General features: G+C 41.7%; 1 protein-coding gene across 7 annotated transcripts in view; it reads right to left on the bottom strand.

The window, feature by feature from the left end:
- Positions 1-18,936, bottom strand: part of STRBP (spermatid perinuclear RNA binding protein) — a 58,192-nt gene that overhangs the window by 9,006 nt on the left and 30,250 nt on the right. For 2 of the 7 annotated variants that reach the window (XM_057372932.1, XM_057372933.1), the window contains exons 6-18: positions 17,004-17,098; positions 16,492-16,587; positions 15,655-15,766; positions 15,024-15,121; positions 14,502-14,613; positions 13,711-13,803; positions 12,660-12,859; positions 10,501-10,662; positions 9,566-9,700; positions 8,902-9,042; positions 8,222-8,345; positions 6,313-6,357; positions 129-193 (exon numbers count right to left, since the gene is read on the bottom strand). In XM_057372932.1, coding sequence (XP_057228915.1) covers positions 171-193; positions 6,313-6,357; positions 8,222-8,345; positions 8,902-9,042; positions 9,566-9,700; positions 10,501-10,662; positions 12,660-12,859; positions 13,711-13,803; positions 14,502-14,613; positions 15,024-15,121; positions 15,655-15,766; positions 16,492-16,587; positions 17,004-17,098 — 1,436 coding nt within the window. In that variant the 3' untranslated portion in view covers positions 129-170. The other 5 variants (XM_057372927.1, XM_057372929.1, XM_057372930.1 and 2 more) reach the window with 5 other exon arrangements.

Genomic DNA, 18,936 nt, shown 5'->3' with positions numbered 1-18,936 from the left:
ACCTTTTTTAACACTGAGTTAACAAGACATAATAAAAACGTACCATATACAAGATTGTCACAAGTATATGAGATTTTTAGAAAAAAAGCAATAAAAATATTCTTTAAGCTGAAAATAAAATCTCTTACCTTTTATATCACGATCTCAGCTTACAGTCACTACATTTCTGCTTATTTTATACAAGTGCATATGGCTATGAAGGTCCGGAGAGAATGAGAATAAAGTGGAATTAACCTGCTGAAAACTGCTTAGAAGTCTTAAGCTGCAACATATAGATGTTCCAATACCATTTAAAAAAACATTCACCTTTGAGTTATTGCTGATTGACAATCTCAAAATATCAACATACAAATATTCAAGAGGAAAAAGAAAACTCAGTAAATTTAGAGCAGCAAAGTTTTTTGATCCGGATTTTTCCCAAATACTGTGTTTTCCTATCATTTGGTGATGATTTTAAGAGACACAAAAGCAATCCCCTTGATTTTCAATTTCAGGCCTGCCATTTTTGTGCCTCRTATCAATGATGTGGGGAAGGGAGAGAGAATATACCATTCAGTTACACTTTGGAAAAAAAAATATATTCTATTTCTTCTGCCATTTTGCTACATTTCATGTCTGCTGACATGCACAATGGTACAAAGCACTGCTGCTTCAGGAGTGACCATTGCACAGCTCTGTAGCAACTTTTATAGGAAACATGCAAATACAGTATAGTATTAAAATTCTGAAGGACTTCAATAGTGAAAGTAAAGGCAGATTTCGCTGCTTGAAGCAGCACTCGACCCAGGTTGTGCCTTGGTTTGGTGTTTGGTTCCCCCCCCTGCCCCAACACACCAGTCCTTCCCCTTCTAGTGTAAAGAAATAACCAGGAGTATATACACATCTATTGCTATGTACCCAAAGAGAGGACTGTGGCTTGGACTAAGTATTGCTTTTCATTACATGGAGCAAAGTTCAAGAAGTGAGAAAAACACTTTAAAAAAAAAAAGAAAAAAAAAAAGGAAAAAGCTCAGGTTCCATGTCTGAAGTTGAGAAACCTCAAAACGAGCCACGTTTTTCTTGCTTTTAAGACATGTACAAAATGCCATTTGGAGCCACACAACCTGATGGTTCTAGAAGTCAGAGAAGAAATCTTGAGGGCCCAAGTGAATAATAAAAGGTGCGATGCTGAGAGGCTGGCAATAGGGACTGTCAATGAAAAAACCACCTACAGTGGGAGAAGAGCAGAGAAGCAAAAACCTCATGTTAATTTCTGAGACTGGCTGAAGCTAAAGCTCCATTTAAATTTCTCTGCTCTTTCAGCTGCAAGTGGAATTTTCATTGTAAAATGGGCACTTTGAATTCTTTGAAGGTATTGAAACATCTAACACTTCCAAGGTTACCACTTTCTAAACAAAGAACTGACAGCTCATTCATATTTTCAGTAAAGCAGAGAAATGTAAAATATGCAGCAAGGGGGCAAGTTTACAATGTGGTTAGTAACTCCCAACAAATGACAAAAAATAAAAAATGACTTCTATAAATCATCTGAAATGACTGCCATCATGTTGGAAAAGAGCATAGCGCCCTTCTTGTCTTTGAAATAAGAACAAGTTTTTGGCTTACAAATGTTCATTGTAAAGAATTGGTTTGCAGAATATTTTGTTTGGAATTTTACAAAGCTGGGGATTCAGGAAAAAAAAAAAAAAAAGAAAACTACAAACAGTTGCCAATCAGGGGAACTCCAAAAGAGAGGGGGAAAAAATGTGTGTGGAAGAAAGATTCCTTTAATGACTATTCGATTAACAAAAATGGGCTCTGATCAGCCATGCTTTTTCTGCTCCGTGATGGCTTCCTTTCATCCATAGGCCAGCAAAACAGATCAGTGATTTCTGAGCACCTCTCAATTTGASTCCATCCCCGAGCCCTGCTCTGCATTCTGATGCTGCCATGTGGGTGACACCAGGCTCACCCTCCCGGGCAATCATCTACGTTTTATTAAAGTACCACCAACACCAAACGGAAGCGAGAGCTACGGCAGAAGAATCATGGAAAAGTAAACACATTCCTAAGCACAAATACTTAGCTTAAGAATAACAGCTGCAGTTAATTCCAGGGAAAGCAGCTTGTTCTATAAGCCACCCCTTATTCAGCTTTTCTGATATTTCTCTCCAAGGGGCTGTGGGGAGGAGGAACTTGACGTTGCTTTAAGCACCGATCTTACAACACCCTCAACACAGATAAAGCTCCCCTTGCCTCAGCAGCAGAGTCTGTTAGAGAACGGGACAAAGGCAAATCTTGGGAAGAGCAGGAACTAAAGCCAGCCTATGGAAAAGCAATGGGTAGAGGGCTGAGGAGARAGTGCAACCAACAATGCTGCTTATTTGTGGGGTGATACCTTAATAAAGATCACTGGAATCCCTCGTTAGAGCCCACAGCAGTCCACAATCCATGGAGACAATTGTGGACCTGGGGCCTGTCCTGGAATTTCAGACAGGTGCACACCCTCCTGATCAAAAAGAGGACTCTGGGTTTGAGCACCAACTCTTAAAAAAATACTGGCCTATGGCTGAAGTGTGTCACTTTTTCACAGCAGCACTCAACAAGAACTGGGACAATTAAATAGCAAGTTTTCATGGGGACCTTGTTGCTGCTTTAGATTCTTGTAAATGTAAGGGGGAAAAGGAGAACCTTTGGTTTAATATATAATTGACAACTACAATGCTTTCTGTAGAAATGGTGGATGGAAAATCAAGGGTGGGCAGACAATCTTAAAAGTGAAGAAGGCCACAAGAACAAGTACAATTTTTTTTCTTGTTTTCCTCTTTTTTTCTTTTTGTAAAAACGAAAGAAAGGAAAACATGTAGCTTTTGAGCTCTAAAGAACCTGATTGTAATATTGTTGTCCTTTCTCTGGGCAATACAGGTGTAAGGTGTATCCCTGGAATTGCATCCTTCTGTGGGAATTTCCTTTGTTTAATACTTGTTTCACAGAATGCAGCCTTATACAGAGCCAGACTAATTCCCTTTGTTTCATTTGTTTTTCAGCATTTTGTGTATGAGAGAAAAGTCTTCTTGGATAATTAGAACTGTGTCCAAAATCACAGTTACAGTATGCTGATCTATAAGGAAACTCAGGTACTGATGCTTAACTATAAAAAATAAGATAAAACAATATTTTAACCCATATTTTACTAAGTTTATTACACGCCATAATATTTACAAAGTTAAATGTTAACTGTAAAGTTTCTATCGTGTGGTTTGTTTTTTTTTTAATTTTTATTTTTGTTTTTTAAAGAACTATGCCCTGCATTTAATAACCCTACAGCAAATACAGGTCATTAACTGAGTCTGTGTGACTGCATTAGGAAACAGGCAGTACTCTTGTGTTACAACAAAACAGTTTATTTGTGATCAGTGTTTTATATTCTATACATCCTTCACAAATTTAATTTTACATAATCGGATACTTCATTTAAAACGTAAGATTTAAACTTCTAGTTCTTCCCTATAACAGAAGGCTGGTATAAGTTATTTGAAAATGAGGTAACATTTCACAGAACATTTTTTTCAAGTTTTAGAGAACTAAATTTGCATTTTGTTAAAATCAAAAAGTAGGAAAAAGATGTTTCTTTACAAATGACTTTGCTCAAGTATGTGTTCAAAGAAAACAGGATAAAAAGGCTTTTTGTCTTCTAACATTCTGTACTGTACTGTGTTGTTCAATCAATAGGAATTAGCTTCTGCCATTTGCTAAAAGAATGAGTAGTGGGGAACGGGATAAGTTGGGAATTTCATAACTGGTAACAGAACCATTCTCTTGGGTAAACCTACAGAGAGAAGAAAGGGAGAGTACTCCAAATAAGTTCAGCAATCCAAGAAAGTCAGATAAGAGCTTACAGTAGTGTTTTCATTAACCTTTTCCAGATCAGTCAGTCAATGTGATGTCAGGGTGCAGAGTCCCAGAAACAGTAATACTTCACCACTTCACACTATTTCAGACAGATTATAGCTTAAAGTCTGCTTTATTTTCATCCTGGTGTTTGGTAAAATTAAAGGAAGTGATATTCTCAAAACAAGAGTGTGTATTTGGACTTGAAGCTCTTATTTCATAATCTTTATGGTAATTAATCACTACTTGCTTGTTCTACGTGGAGGTAATTTCACAGGCCAGTTGCAAYTGCAGATATTCTAGAGAGGCACTGCTGTGCATAAATACAACTCACAGGGAAACTGTTCAGCAGTTTTGATCAGCATCCAGATAGGTCAGCCAAAAATCAAGCACCTACAATAAATTCTGCATCTGGTTCCTTATTCTGCACTTCCTCTCCTGCATTGAAGGAGTAAATCTGGAAAGATTGACATCTGCCTGATTTCATTATTATTTTAGAGTTCTTGTGGCCTCACAAACTTCTGCATAATTAAATTAAAGTTTGTTTGGTTTTTTTAATCTTGCCTATTTAAAATCTAGTATTTAACCTGTGTATCCATTTAGAAATCACAAAGCAGCAACAGCAGGTATTCCAGAGCACCAGATGATCAAAGTGAAGTTTCCCAACATGCAACAGCTTACAAAGGCAAAGAGACATGTTTACCTTACAGCCAAAAAGCATTATCCCAGAACTTCGCATCACAATCATAAGACATTAAGAACAGAAACTCTTTATGTGAAAAATGGGGGCATCCAATTCCACAATGCTTTGAAGTCAGTGATATGTCACATATACACAGCTAAATGCTTAAAATCCAGCTCCCAAAATAGGCAAAACAAGTAAAAACCCACAAAACAGAAGGAATGAATGAAAATAGTAATAAAAGCTGAAAGGAAACTTGGTAACAGTTGTAACTTCTGCCTTCAGCAGGGAAAGGATTCCTCATGTCACAATGTGTCACTGCTTGTAAAAACACATGCAGAAACCACTAATCCTAGTTCTAGTCTGAGACTGTTGCTTGGAAAGAACCAAGGAGYGTAAAAAAACCCGAAACTAAATTTCTTTTCATTTTTCCCTAAGAAAACATGTCACTGTTCCTTTTGTGATGCATCAGAAARGACAACACTCCATGGGTCAGCCCTGCTGCCAGCTGCCCTTCTGTCAGAGGACAGTTCAGATGTAAAACCAGAAAGGTTTGCTCCAATTCTGAGGGCAGAGTTCCACACTGAGCACAGCCCATGGGTCCATTCTCCCTCTCCTTTCAGTACAGAACTGGACAAGCTGGTCCCAGTCARGCAAAGCAAATAATTTTCCATAAAGCAGCAGCATTTTTGCCCTGTTAGAGTTCATACCTCTAGAAAAGTCATGAAATCAACCTTTCAAAATAGTTTAAACTTTTGTAATGAAACCAGGAGAGTAGGTATTGACCAAGTTAGACAGATTGGGGAGAAATGAGTATTACAAATGCTAAAAAGCAAAAGTTTSCCATGGGAAAAATTCCAGGCCTTGAAACGTGCCGGTCATTTGAACAGCAGACTCTGACCAGTCCCTGCCACAGAAGAGGCTCACGGGACTGGTCCTGGTGGGCTCACATTGTGTGTGCCAGGACATATCACTGACTCCAAACTGCCCTGCTCCCATTGCCACATAAACCTCATTCAAAGTAACCAAAAGGGCCGGTTAGAGGAATGCATTGTTAGTCCAGCGTAAAACAAGCCAGTGGGGAGGGAGAAGCCGAGTTAAGAAAAACCCTTCCATCACAGCTCTCATGTTATCAGCTCATTTTATAATCTCCATGAAACCAGTGCTTTGCCAGCCTAATAGAACATGTTTCATAGTGAAAAGTATTGTGGCAAGTGACCATGTCCTGGCTGCCTCACAGACTGATTGCTACCAGTACAAAAGCACCCAAAACCCATCCTGGTGTACCAAGCAGTGGTGTTTTAGCCTGCGGGGGTGGGGGGTATTTGCCCATAAACTTCAAAAAGTTGACAGCATTAAGGGAACTTTGTCCACAAGTCATTTACACTTGCAGACAAACATTTCACCAATGTTACTGTAATGCCATTTGGCTAGATCAGGTTCAGAGATGCTGAAATAGGCCCTTCGGTAGTCTTTGAATGGAGCACAGACTGGCTGTAAAAAGTAAGGGAACTTCGACTGGGTTCCRGTATGAAGGGAACAGGCAATTAGAACAAGCAGTCCTTCCACAGACCAGGCAAAGCAGAGGCAAAAAGCTACTCCAACCAAAAAAGAACCACAAGGTTATGGCATAAAAGTGGTGTTGTTGTCATGGTTTAAGAGCTTTAATCTCTTTGAATTTCTCCTTGGACTGCCACATTTGGACTGCCACAACAGTTTGTGCATCATTTCTATCATGTTAATTATGGGGCTGTACGTACCGTAGGCTGGTGCCGCTGTGCTGTATCCGTACGGTGCTCCATAGCCTGCAGGGAAACAGAGGGATGGGGTCATTCCCTGCACTACCTGGCAGTGTTTGCACACCTGCATGGGGGCAGGGATCCTGTGCCTGCAGCAGGAGCAACACCAAACTCAYGCCAATACATACAAATATTGCTCAAAACACTGAAATGTTCCTACATGGTAGCCTGAAGAACAAGCTGTCAGGGACTTGGTCAGGCCACAGCATGAAAGAGTTAAAATTTCCTATTTAATTTCCTCAGCATTTTCTTTTCCACTGAATTCCTTAAGTCTGCACTGTCAGAACAGGGAGATGGCATGACCCAGACATCCCATATTTGCTTATATTCTTCTTAAAACACAAGTGCTGTCTATGCAGGAACAGTAATTTTCCTAAATTTCCTTTATAAAGAGGGGAATGCTGGATTCCTGTGGCAGATGCCACATCCCCCTCTGTAAAGCTCCTGTGAATTCTGCTTTCTCTGCCATTTCTAACAAAGTTCCACAGAAGACATGTAAACACCTCCACACAAACAGTTAATTTTTTCCTAGAGAGCAGAGTGTGACTCTGAAGTGAGAAAGAAAGCAACACAGGTAACACCAGCACTGGTTTCTACATGTCTGTAGTTCATGGAGGCTTTACCAGGTTTTTTTTCTGGTGAGACTGCTTGTGTCATCACAAAAAGTAAGAGATTTGTGAGAACAGGGGATGGAGAGAAATAATCTGTGAAGGCCAAGGCCAATAAAAGCTTAACTACAGCGACTGGGAAATGAAACTTATTTCTGGAATAATTCCACACTGGCAAGAAGCATGCCCCTGGCAGGTTAAAGTGTCTCTTAAATGACTCCTCAGGCAGACAGACAGTTCCAAAAACAATGTTAACAGCCATTAAAAATGAATTACTGGGTTTTAATATTTAAAATTACATGACCATACAGGAACAATGAAGACGATATGCTGCCAACAGTGCCAGGCAGGAAGGCTCCCAAACAACACGGCTGTGCTATTAGCAAGTGTGAGCTGCTGGAGGGTGTAATTAGAGCTCATGCTGTAATCTGAAAACCTGAGCATGAGGAATAGAAGTGTTATTTTTTGGATGCTACTGGATTTGCTGTGACTAAGGCATCTTCAGCATCTCATTCTTACAAACCTGTGGTTCTTAAAACAAGTGAAAACAGTGTCTGGATTCCTTTCACATGTCACTCACAAACCTCAGACATGCTGTAGAGTCACAGAGAAAATGCACTTTGGAAAGTAAGACGATGCACAAAGTGACCATTTCATTAACATTTTCTTGTGAAAATGTGAAATGGGAAACAGAAGCCCTTGGACTTCAAAAACTGTTTCTGCAATCAGAACAGGGCAGAGGGGATGATGACTTTCAGCCAGAGTATGAAAAAAAATTCTTTTATTTCTGGCCACCAGAGAAGCTACTTATGGATGCTTCCAGGTGGAATTCATTTAGAAAGTTTTTGGGAGCTCAGGGACTCTTGAGCTTGTTGATTTTTTGTTCACAAAGGATTTTTGGGAAAGGCACTCCTAAAGCTAAACAGCACACGATCCAGAAGGTTCTTAGGTAGGAAGAGAGTTTTGGGAATTGTGCCATGGCAGTGAACTATGAAGACAAATCATAAAATAATAAAGCCAGGAAAGCCATTATGCCCCTAACTATGTGCTCTGTGCACACAAAGCTTTGAGCTGTACACTCATAAAGGATACACTCTGCCAGCTTTGCTTCTCTTTGATTTATTTAAACCCCCATGAAGCCTTCTGCTTCATTTCAGATGGTTAAAGAAATCACTTGCACAGGTGGATGACACACAGGTGAATGAAAAAGAACACTCCAGCAGACAAAAACCAAAGTATCAGCTACAAGTGTGGTGSCTTACCTGGTGTGATGTATCCAGTAGCAGCAGCTGCCCCAACAAATGCCCCTCGTGTTAAAGCACCTCGTCCTCTGCCTCGAACAGCCTGGACTGCTGCAGAAACAGCTGTATTGACAACCCCTTTAGTCTGCCCAGAGTGACAAAAAATAGCAGTTCAGAGAGTGAAAGTGTTGCTGGAATACAAGGCCACCTGCATTAAATYACCCCCTTTGAGAGGGCTCTGTAAACATGCCTGATGTGCCAGGCTGGCTGAGCACAGACTGGAGACTGCTGTGCCAAAGGATGTGAGTGACAGGGACACAGTGGGTCCCTGGCCCTGTCACTGCCTGCAGAGCCCAGCAMATTCCCAGCTCAGCCCTGGCAGTCSCTTCCCTCAGACTGTGCCTTATTTACCTCGGATTTGGGCATGACTGAACACCACTGGCTTCTGACCCTCTCTCTGCTGCTTCTCCCTGCTGTCTTTCCCATCTCCTTACAACCGTCCTCTCCTCACGCTACAACACTGCTTTTGCATCTCCCTTTCCCTCCTGAACCCACATAACTGCAGCAGGGCCAGGCTTTTATCCCCAAACAACCAACAATACTGGCCTTTGTTAACATCACTTTACTATAATGTTGCTTTCTATATCAAAAACCAACCCAGAGCTGGGATAATGGTCCAAAAAGTAAGTGACAGTTCTTACCTGAGGAAGAATYTTCTTTTTCTTGTTATTTGCTGCATTAGGCCCAGAAAACAGTTTTTCAAGTGCTGCCAATGCAGCACTTGCTTTTGCTACTTTCTTGTTTGGGCCTGCACCTCTGAACTTCTGCCCATCTACTTCTACCTGAAAATTAAGACATGAGTTTATGCCTAGTATTGATCCATGGGAACACCATGATGCACCCACTCAGCTGATGTGCCACCCATAAAGAACTTCCTCAGAAAAAACATCCTCAGTGTTTTATGTGGCAAATTTCTATTGATTCTAGATTTGAAACTGCTAAAGGATCCCAAGGTGATTCTGGGAACCAGTGTATCACAGATACCGGGAATCTGGAAAGTGCAAGTGCAACTTAAAGAGGTCCAGTGTATCTATTGGGTACTGGATTTAGCCCATACCCTGTAGTCTTCCTTGTCATGAAGTTTGGGGCTGTCAGAATCCAGTTTTAATTCTCACTGTATTTTCTTAAAGTAGAAAGGCTATTCCTTTCTCCAACTGAGTCATCAGAGCAGCAGTAAGATCTATAAAAACCTCAGAAATCACCACCACAGATGTGCATTGCAAAAAGCAAAATAGAAAAGATGCGAGCAGCAACTCTGCTACACCATTAATAACCCCTGAGCAGCTGCACCTCTGCTCCACTCACCTCCATCACAAAGCGCTTGTCATGGCTTCCCCCTGTCTCGGAGATGAGCTCGTACTTCAGACCTCTTCTCTTTTCATTGAGCTCCATCACYGGGTTTTTGCCACTTGCTGTGAGTATGGGACCCTGAGTTCTTACCTAGAGAGACATGCAGAGTGTTAATTCAGAGCCTTTCTCTCTTCAAAAGGCAGACAGACCTCTGCAGACCCGTATGACAGSAAACACTTCCCTGGCTGCAGCATCACCTGCAGTGCTGGCACAGCAAAGGGAAGTCTCTAAAGAGGGGCAGGACAACAAACAATGGTGTCACAGAAGTCACACCCGTTTATTTCTGTTGTGAGGGCTACTGTCCTCGTGGCCTGATCTGGTGCCTGCACAAACTAAACATGACACCATCTGCACTTGGAATTGCAACCCTGAGAGAATCCAAAGCTGAAGGTGGGGCCGTGGTGTCAAGTTCCTTGAAATCGAAGGCTTTCACACCGAAAGGAGAGACTGGCCTTCCCAACCCTGCRCACATCTCTGCTGCTCCATCTAATTATGTCCTGGCACTACCAAGCTCACACTGAAGGAATCTCACACCCTGGGTCATGAGTTTGAGTAGAAATATCTGTAACTGTTTGGAAAGCAAGGTAAAGCTGAGATCTCAGCATGCCAGCAGATCAGTCTGCAATAAAATTCTCTCAGCTATGGATAAAAACAGGGCAATTCCGTTAAAAATACTCCATTGCCCTTCCCCTGGGAATTTCTCTGTGGACTGAACATGTATGTGGCTTGAGTTATCCCTGATTACACACTGTCTGGAAACTRTCTCCCAACTGAAGAAATTCATGTTTTACCATCTTGACAAGTACAAGAACACAAAAAAAATCCCAGTGAAAAGTGGAACCCCAAACCYCACACCTCTCTGTCACTTGTACTCTCCATGCAATCCTCACCTCTAGGGTAGCGGAGGTGTCAGCTGTGGAATTTCCAGTATTATTATTGCTTGAGATTGAAGATGTTGTTTCATTTTTACCTTCAGTRTCTGATTTTTCATCAGAACTTACACACTCCACATCTGCATCAAAACCCGTTGGATACCCCATCGCTTGTAAAACCTACAACAAAGGCCCATGAAATGAACTGTGACAGAGGCAGTAGAACAGGAACAAATACAAAACTAATTACAACACAAAGAACAGTCCATCATACACTTTAAAAAGGCAGATTGCTTAGAATCTTAGTTTTCTCCTAATTGAAATGGAGATACCCATTTCAGTGATTATCAGTGGGGAATACAGTATCAATGGGGAAAATAATTTCAGGTTTCCAAAAGTGGAATCAACACAAAGCAGAATTTTAGTCTCAAAGACACTCAYGAGCATCATTCATCAGCTCAAGAATTCCTTGTAAAATAAGAAATTAAAGACACTGTTTAATGGCCTTATAAGGAAATTGTTTCATGCAGGATTTCCCCCTCTTGTGTCTATGGACAGAGCAAGAGATGGACTGTGGGGCAAATGTGACAATTCTCATGTGAGAATTAAAGTACAAGATGGTACTTCTGGAGCTCAGTTCCTTCAAAAACGTCCTCCACGAGCAAGGCCAGCCTCTCCCTTAACCACCTTCCTGACACAGCTGTACAGAGCTACCATGYACAGGGCCAAAGGAAACTGAAAGGAAAACCTGCAGCTCTGCTGAAAATTTAGTCCCAAGAACAAACCCTGCAAAAATCAGGCTGTGTTCCAACCCTGAGCTGGGAGCTAGAGCTGGGTAAACCCAGGGTAACCCAGGTCCGGTTCCCATGCAGCTGGGGTATATCGAGCTGCATTTTCAGGGCTTCTACATTTTAAAAAGGTCAGATTAGAAAGTGAAATGGTCATGTTATTCCCTCTTATAAGACTGAGAAGGCAGGGTCTGGATCTGCTGAGAAGGGAAAGAAAGAGAGACAAAAAAGCGAGTCTCGACCACACCACCCATTTCCTCTTGGCTTGAATCACGGATGTTTTGATGTGTAAATTTAGAGAAAACAGAGCTGGGTCGGCACCAGCACAGATCTGGCTGATGCAGAGAAGTTCAAGGGCAGAGCAGTCACAGTTTTTCAGGGCAAGTGGGTTTTTTGGGCTTTTTTTTTTTTTTTTTTTTTACTGCCTGCAGGGAGGAAGGCAAAATAAAAGAATGAGGCAGAAGGTCTGGAAGGACACACATGCAGAGAGCTACTTTTCCTGAAGGAACAACACATGCCCTCAGATACTTCTGGACACTTTGAACTTAAAAGCACGTAGGACAATGGGATTTTCAAAACTGAAATCAAAGGGAAGCAGAAAGTTGCCACATGAAAATTCTAAAAAGGAAATTCTTGTTCAAAACAAAATGAGGCACAGAATGACAGATGGGCCTGTTCCTATCAGAAGAGCAGCTCTATTAACAGAGGTTCTTTCACAGACTCGTTTAGGTTGGGAAAGACCTTTAAGATCGAGTCCAACCGTCTGTTAGGCCAGCCCTGCCAAGCCCACCACTGAGCCATGTCCCACGCACCACATCTGGTGGATGCTCACGTTGGGTGTTCCAGTCTGTCCTGCTGTCATGCAGAGCAYTTAAGGAAATAACAGCAGGCTGAGCAGTCCCTGAGTGATACCAGTATCCTACTGGAAATCTGACAGGATAAATGATCTGCATCATTTATTTATCCCAGTACAGAGGTATTCTTCAGACACTGAGGGCAGAACTCTGTATTTCCAGGAGATCACAAGCCAGGAATGGACACAGAGAAGAAGGGGGAGGAAGAAGCAGCCACCAACATGCCATTTCCAAACCAACAGGAGGAAGGGTTAGAACAGAACACAAGTGAGCCCCTCCCATCCAGAATCTGACCCCCACATTCWGTCCATAACAACATGAGCTGACCTGCAGAGCCCTGGGAAGTTCTTCCCCACCACTAGCACAAAACCAGTGATGCTCTTTGAACCACGCCCAGCTGTGTTTAGRGCACAAAGCGAGTAGCTCAGCTTAATGAAATTCTTTTCAATGTTGAGCTTGTATATTACTAGTTCTAACCACATTTCATACTCCATCCCAAGATCTGGGGTTAGCAGATTACTTCAGGCTGCCTTACCTTCACTGCCACATGGAGCTTGGCTGTTTTCTTAGAAGGTCCTGATGCTTCATAAGTCGTACCATCAACATCTACAGACATTGTGAAGACTGGGGCATGGACTGGACCAGACTGTGACAGCAGCTTATACTGAAGCCCTGGCCTGATTTGGTTCAGCCTCATCAGAGCATTCATGAGATCTATTGCTTTACTATCTAGTACTAGTACAAGATAGTAGAAGGGGTGGGGGAAGGAGGGGGAGGAAAATGAACAAAACAAGATGAACAGAAAAATGAAACAGTTTGCATTTCAGTGCCTTCTGTCTGTATCAAGGAGCAAAACCATCCTCAGCCTCTCCAGAGGGCGAGGAAAGCCATAACAGTTAAGTCTTTAATAAGCCATTCTAATTTGGGGTAACAACTGTAATGACCTGGTTTTATATTAACACCATTCTGTTGCAGCTAGCTGTATTCTTCCTGGCTGTTGTAAAAGGAGTAACAAGTTTCACAGCTAATGGGGAACCAGATCCAGAACTGGCATTCAAGTAGCACAATGAAAGTAGCCCCCAGAATGACCGGATCCCAGAACGCCTGGATCCCAGTAATGCCAAGTGACTTCTAGACTGTGCATATGTGCAACATTAATGTTATTGCACATTTTATTTTCCTTGTGGGAGATCTTGAGAGACCAGCAACTAACTCAGGATGGGGAAGAATGAAGAGCATTCAGTCTTCACTCTGCAAAGTCACTGCAGTAATTTATAAAGACCCCACAGTACAGGCATGTTACTGGTAAAATACCACAGCTGCTTGGGCAACTTCAATTCTGGTGTAACTTGATGGGTAATCCCATTTAAAAATGCAAATCATTCAGTTAGTAAAACATGTCAGGGAAAATTCAGATGCACAGTAAGAGATGTGTTTGACATTCTGAATGCAGGGTGGCAAGAGACAACAATTTTGTTCCATAGACTTTTTCACATGCTCTACCACACTAACACAGAGAAGCTTTTAAACCAGCTCCCCCTGTACAATAGCTCTTTGAAAAGAGAATGGAGAAGTGCTGCACTTACTTTTCCTCAGATTRCGCTTCATCTTTTTATTTGGATCTTTATCGTCCCCCACACTGTCTTCAAATGGTCTCTTCAGAGCAGACGAGCCTGTACCTGGGGTATAAAGTTCCTTGAATTACAGRTATGCCATTAGAAAAACACAGTCCCACAGCAGGAGTCTGATTAGTCCCACACTGTTCCTTGCTTGTTCATAATTAGAAGAACTCATCCATCAGTCACAGTTTTCTTATTGCTACACGAAAGCCAATACTGGTTTACTGCTCACTCTACCAGGCCATGCAGGACCTGTGTCCAATACCAGGTGTGGGATGAGGACTCCAAATCTGCAGAGCTGCTTTCCACAGTTAATCTAAGCTAGAGCTCCAACAGTATTGTTTTTTAAAAAATACACACTTTTTTAAAATTAGATATATATAGTTCTCTAGGAAGAATATTTGAATAATTTTTATTATGGATGCTCATTATATGCTTTTTGACAAGTCTACAGTCTCTCCTTCCCAGCATAAGAATCAAAGTACTTCTGCTCTTCGGATGCAAAAGGACTTTGTGCTTAAAATCATCAGCTATATTGCAGCTGTTCTGCCTCTCCTCTCTTGGTATTTCTAGAGAACGCTGCTTCCAGATTTTTTCCTCACAATGAAATATAAAAAAAAAATAAATCACCCACCCCACATATAACAAAGAAAAGCTGCTACTTCGTATTCACAGCATGTAATTCARAACTTCACCCATTCTAAATTAACTCCTAGTTTACTGCCCCATTAGAGACTTTTGGAACACATGATACCTACCTTCTTTGTCAGTTACTGACCAGGAATATTTCTGAAATGACTTATTTGATGGGAGGGGATCCATTTCCAAAACTTTATAGATCTGCCCGAAGGCTGATAATCTGAGCGCGTGCTGAAARGGACAGTAGAAACACAAGTTAATCACAGCAGGATTTCACCTCAGTTGTCCAAGTTTTTTCATAAGACACAAAACTACTGTGGTTTTAGAGAAGACAGCTTTTACAGCTGGCCTCTGAAATATCTGTGGATGGAAAAGCTCACGAACTTCTGTAACACAGAGCACAGGGCACAGTGACAAGGGAGTCCCTCTGTGCTGGGAGCAGAGGTGGRTGCACAGACATCCCACTGCTATTGCAAGGGTGAGATTTCACACACATTTAACTCTTGCACTCCTGAGCTATGATTTAACCTTTCCAGGACAGTGAACTGTCWGGACTGCCATGAAAACAAGCCCCACTGGCMKAGAAGAAATKATGTTAATGAGCTGATTCCTCATTGTTRCTGCACACATGAGTTCCCTACCTGAGCACTGTGTGTAATGGCTTCTTTTTGCTGAACTGTCATGTAAGACAAAGCGTCCGTGGGCTCACGCTCGCAGGGGTCGTGCAGACCTGGGCCCCCTGGCAGGGAGAGGAACGGGGATTATTGAGAGGAAGGAGCGGCAGTGTGCAAACAGGGACTGACAGAGCAGCTGAGCCCAGCTGCTGCACCCCTTCTCCAGCAGGGACTCAGGCCTCMCACAAAGCAAACTGACCCGAGGTTTCACACTCTTGCAGTGGCCACAGAACTTATCAGGGTAAACACTGCACGTGGGTGATAACATSAACTGAAAGCTGTAGGTTTGGAAGAAAACCAACAAATAATTTGGACAGGTCTGTAGATTTCAAGGAATCTGTAGAAACCAGATAATTATGAAGTCTATTTACTTGCAACCCCTTAATGAGRTAGGGGTTAATTTATAAACAAATCTAATATTCCCCATTAACTTCTCCTGCAGTGGCAGTATCATTTACACAGTGACCACCATTAATTTCACTCTACAGCAGGTTCAGAGTTCATGGCAGGTATTTCTCATGTAATCCCACAGCAACACCTMAATGTTAAGGCTGCCTGACCAAGCCTTTGTGTTCCTGGAGTTCATTTGGCCCCTTACCAGGAAGCAGAATTCCAGATGCCAAACACTCCATCACTCGTCGCAACGCTTCCCCAGCGCCCAAAGGTCTATTACAAGTACCTATAGATTTTTCACATATAAGCTCGAGTGGCTAGAAAACATTAAATTATGATTAGTATGGACACAAGGGTAACTGTGACTGCAGTTAAACATGGGGGGGCAGAGGGAACGAACATTCACATCAGGTTACTTGGTTTTTAATCCATTACAGGTATAAGGGACAGAGACCTACTCCACCCAGAGGAGGCCACGTTTTTGTGCAGGGCACATGTCTTTGTCCCCTGCTCCGTGTCACCTTTTGAGGACACCCAACTGCTCTCCACTGTCTGCCCAAAAAGTCAAAAAGGAGGTGATCTCTAAAGTCAAGTCAGGTGAGTGTTCTCTCAGAGGGTTTTCAGTTCCACCCAAGAGAAGCACTATCTTTGCTGCCCTGCCGTGTTCCTCTCTAGGCAAGCAGAGCAAATCTGCCCCAGGAGAGGGGTGCAGCCTCTGGCAGGAGTGCCATTGTCATGAGAGCAGGATAGTTTTGGAAAACTAAACAAGAGGGTTGGAAGGCAACAAGTGGGAGACTATTGCCAATCCTCCAGGATGCACGAGGCCCACAGCAGTGTGTCCCTTTCCATTGGACCAGTGTGTCACACACAAGTTCTACTCGCCTTCTCTGCCCTACACAAGGAGCAGTGAATGGGGAGCAAAGGGATGGGGGTGGAAGGAAGAGTCTCATACAAGACTCKGCTTTCTCCAGTCCAGACACTGCTACAACTCTCAGGAGATCTGAGACATGACCTTTTGACCTTCAGCTCTTTCTGTACTTACCCAGCCTTTCAGTGGTGCCCATGTGGGGACTCTGTTGCACAAATCCCGCAGAATACGAAGGACAATTACACATGATTTTAGTCCATTTGCCCTGGCCTAAAACAAACAAAATGATTCCAATACACCTGCAAAAGCCTGGCCTTCAATTTTGCTTTTCTTTTTAAAAGCACAGAGTCCTGGGATAGATTTTTTTAAATTATTATTACTTAATACCTAATCAGCTTCATGCAAAATAAAAACACTTAGATAAAAGTACAACACTTGAATTTAGAGAGAAGAATAAAAAAGGCAGCGAAATGTCARGACTGCTTTTGTAGCCTCATGACAACTCTGGACCAGCTGACTGTCTCCCTGTCACGTTTGCCCTYGCACAGTACAACACTGGGTTTGGAATTCTAGACCTTTGCTCTAGGAGGGACTAATCAGAAATTACAGAGGCATTAAAATTAAAACTGTCTCAAATTAAACCTCRCAAGGCTACAATAACAACAAGGTAAGAACAAAGAGCCAACCTGAAACCATTTGGCGTGCCGCAGAGACGCCAAGGCCTCCAGGCATTTCTGCCTGTCCAATAAGTCCGGAGGATCTTTCATCGCAACATTATCTACTGGTAAAAATGGGATAAAAAGAGACAGATACAATTTGACCAAGGGGTTTCTGTCACAATACAAAAAGAGCGGCAGCATCTCAATGAGATAATAAGACTCCCAGAATTTAAGTGCACGATGTTATTTAATTTAAACAAGCCATTAAAGGTAGTAAATGTGCACGTGTGCAACAGAAGCAAAGGCATTCACTCCTTGTAAAATAATAGTCATAATAAAGATGGCCACTGCTACAGACAATCTGGGATCTTATTAAAAATGTAGAACACATTTCAGGGCAGAAAATAGCTCTATAGCACTTTTCCTTTTTTTTTTTTTCTGTTGGGATGTATTGGGCTTTTTTCCTCTTCTTTCCATTCTTTGTGATTTTATTCCACAAAGGTGGCACAGAATTTGAAAGCTTCTTTGGACAAGAGGAAGATATTCTCAGGGGATAATAAAAAAAAGTAATAGAAAGTGAAATTATATCCATGCATTTGCTAAGAATTTCAAAGAAAAACATTGAATATATTTGAAATACGATTGCATGACCAGTACTAGCAGTATAATTCAATGAAAGAAATATACAGRAAATGCTAGTACAATATTTTAGTTTGATTAGTCTTTCATATAACCAGAGCATATGAAAGAGTGGGTTGGTAACTTCCAGGTCACTAAAGTATTTGAGAGGAAGTGCCCTCTTGTAAAAATYTGCCCAACAGCAACTGAAACCAACAGAGGAAGTTCAAAGATGGATTTGAGAGACAAGACACTGATATTTTCTGTCCAGGTTTACACTTCTTTTCCTTTCCCCCTTTCTCTCTATATCAGTCAGCTTGTAACAAACTGCTTTTAGCAGTCACACTCAATTCTACATTAAAGGKAATTCTCCATCAGTCCTTTCTTCTGTATTTATTTTATTTTAATCCAAAGGATTAATCATCCAGGTTCTCTGGAACTCTGTATTAATGACAGATCCTGCGGGCAAACTGTGAAATCACATTACAAAGATGCTAGTTTTAGCTGATGTTGAGAATAACTGGAATAGCGAAGTGAATCCATGGCTCAACTAAAAACTTCAACATATTGTTTTCCTGTGAATACATAATTGTATTCATAATTACTCCTCACTAAAATAATTTGGAAATATACTCTTTCCATTATTCATMATGGTCAATTCTCCAGGTCTTTAGAGACCTTTGCAGAACTGAATGAAATACTAAATCCCTTCCAAATTGAAGACTCTGCTAGATAAGCAAGATCCAGCAAGACTTTTAAAATATCAGGACAAGTTAGGAGAAAAAYGTGCCATCAGTTTGTTAGTGCCAAGTACATTTTCATGGTTACTTTGAATGGGATTGGCTGCTTAAGCAATTGCATCTTCAGTGTTAAGGCTGCCTCTCCTAAGCCATTCCTTGGGAAGGTTACTCTGGTAAAAACACTGGATGTTACGATGAATAAAAAAGGCCAAAGCCAAAAAACCCCACCAGTGTAAAACTGAACAGAACCAGTATCTTGTCTGACAGGTGATGGTTGCAGTTCACAGCTGCTGACTCAAGTGCTATAGGCTTATTTTCTAACCCCTGTGAACTTCACAGCAGATATTTGCATTGTTTGTTATTGCCCTCATCAACAGCATTCCAGAATTGGGATTAATCACTCCTCTTGTSTGTTTTCCAAATGAAAGCTGCAAAGTCTCAAAGCTCTGGCTTTCTTTGAGCACAAAAGGTCACTTTGGAACACAAGGTTTGCTTCTAAATTTCCTTTGCAGTTTCGTTKTTTTCAGGAGTGATAATTTGTGGCACAGAATTACTCAACATCCATCTGGGTAGTTCTCTGAGAAGACTTCACTGCAGACAAT

The sequence above is a fragment of the Malurus melanocephalus genome, unplaced genomic scaffold, assembly GCF_030028575.1.
Source record: "Malurus melanocephalus ecotype Western Australia unplaced genomic scaffold, MMel_1.1 scaffold_181, whole genome shotgun sequence".
Taxonomy (NCBI): Eukaryota; Metazoa; Chordata; class Aves; order Passeriformes; family Maluridae; genus Malurus; species Malurus melanocephalus.
Note: the sequence above shows the minus strand (reverse complement) of the source record. Positions and strands in the feature narration are given on the sequence as shown.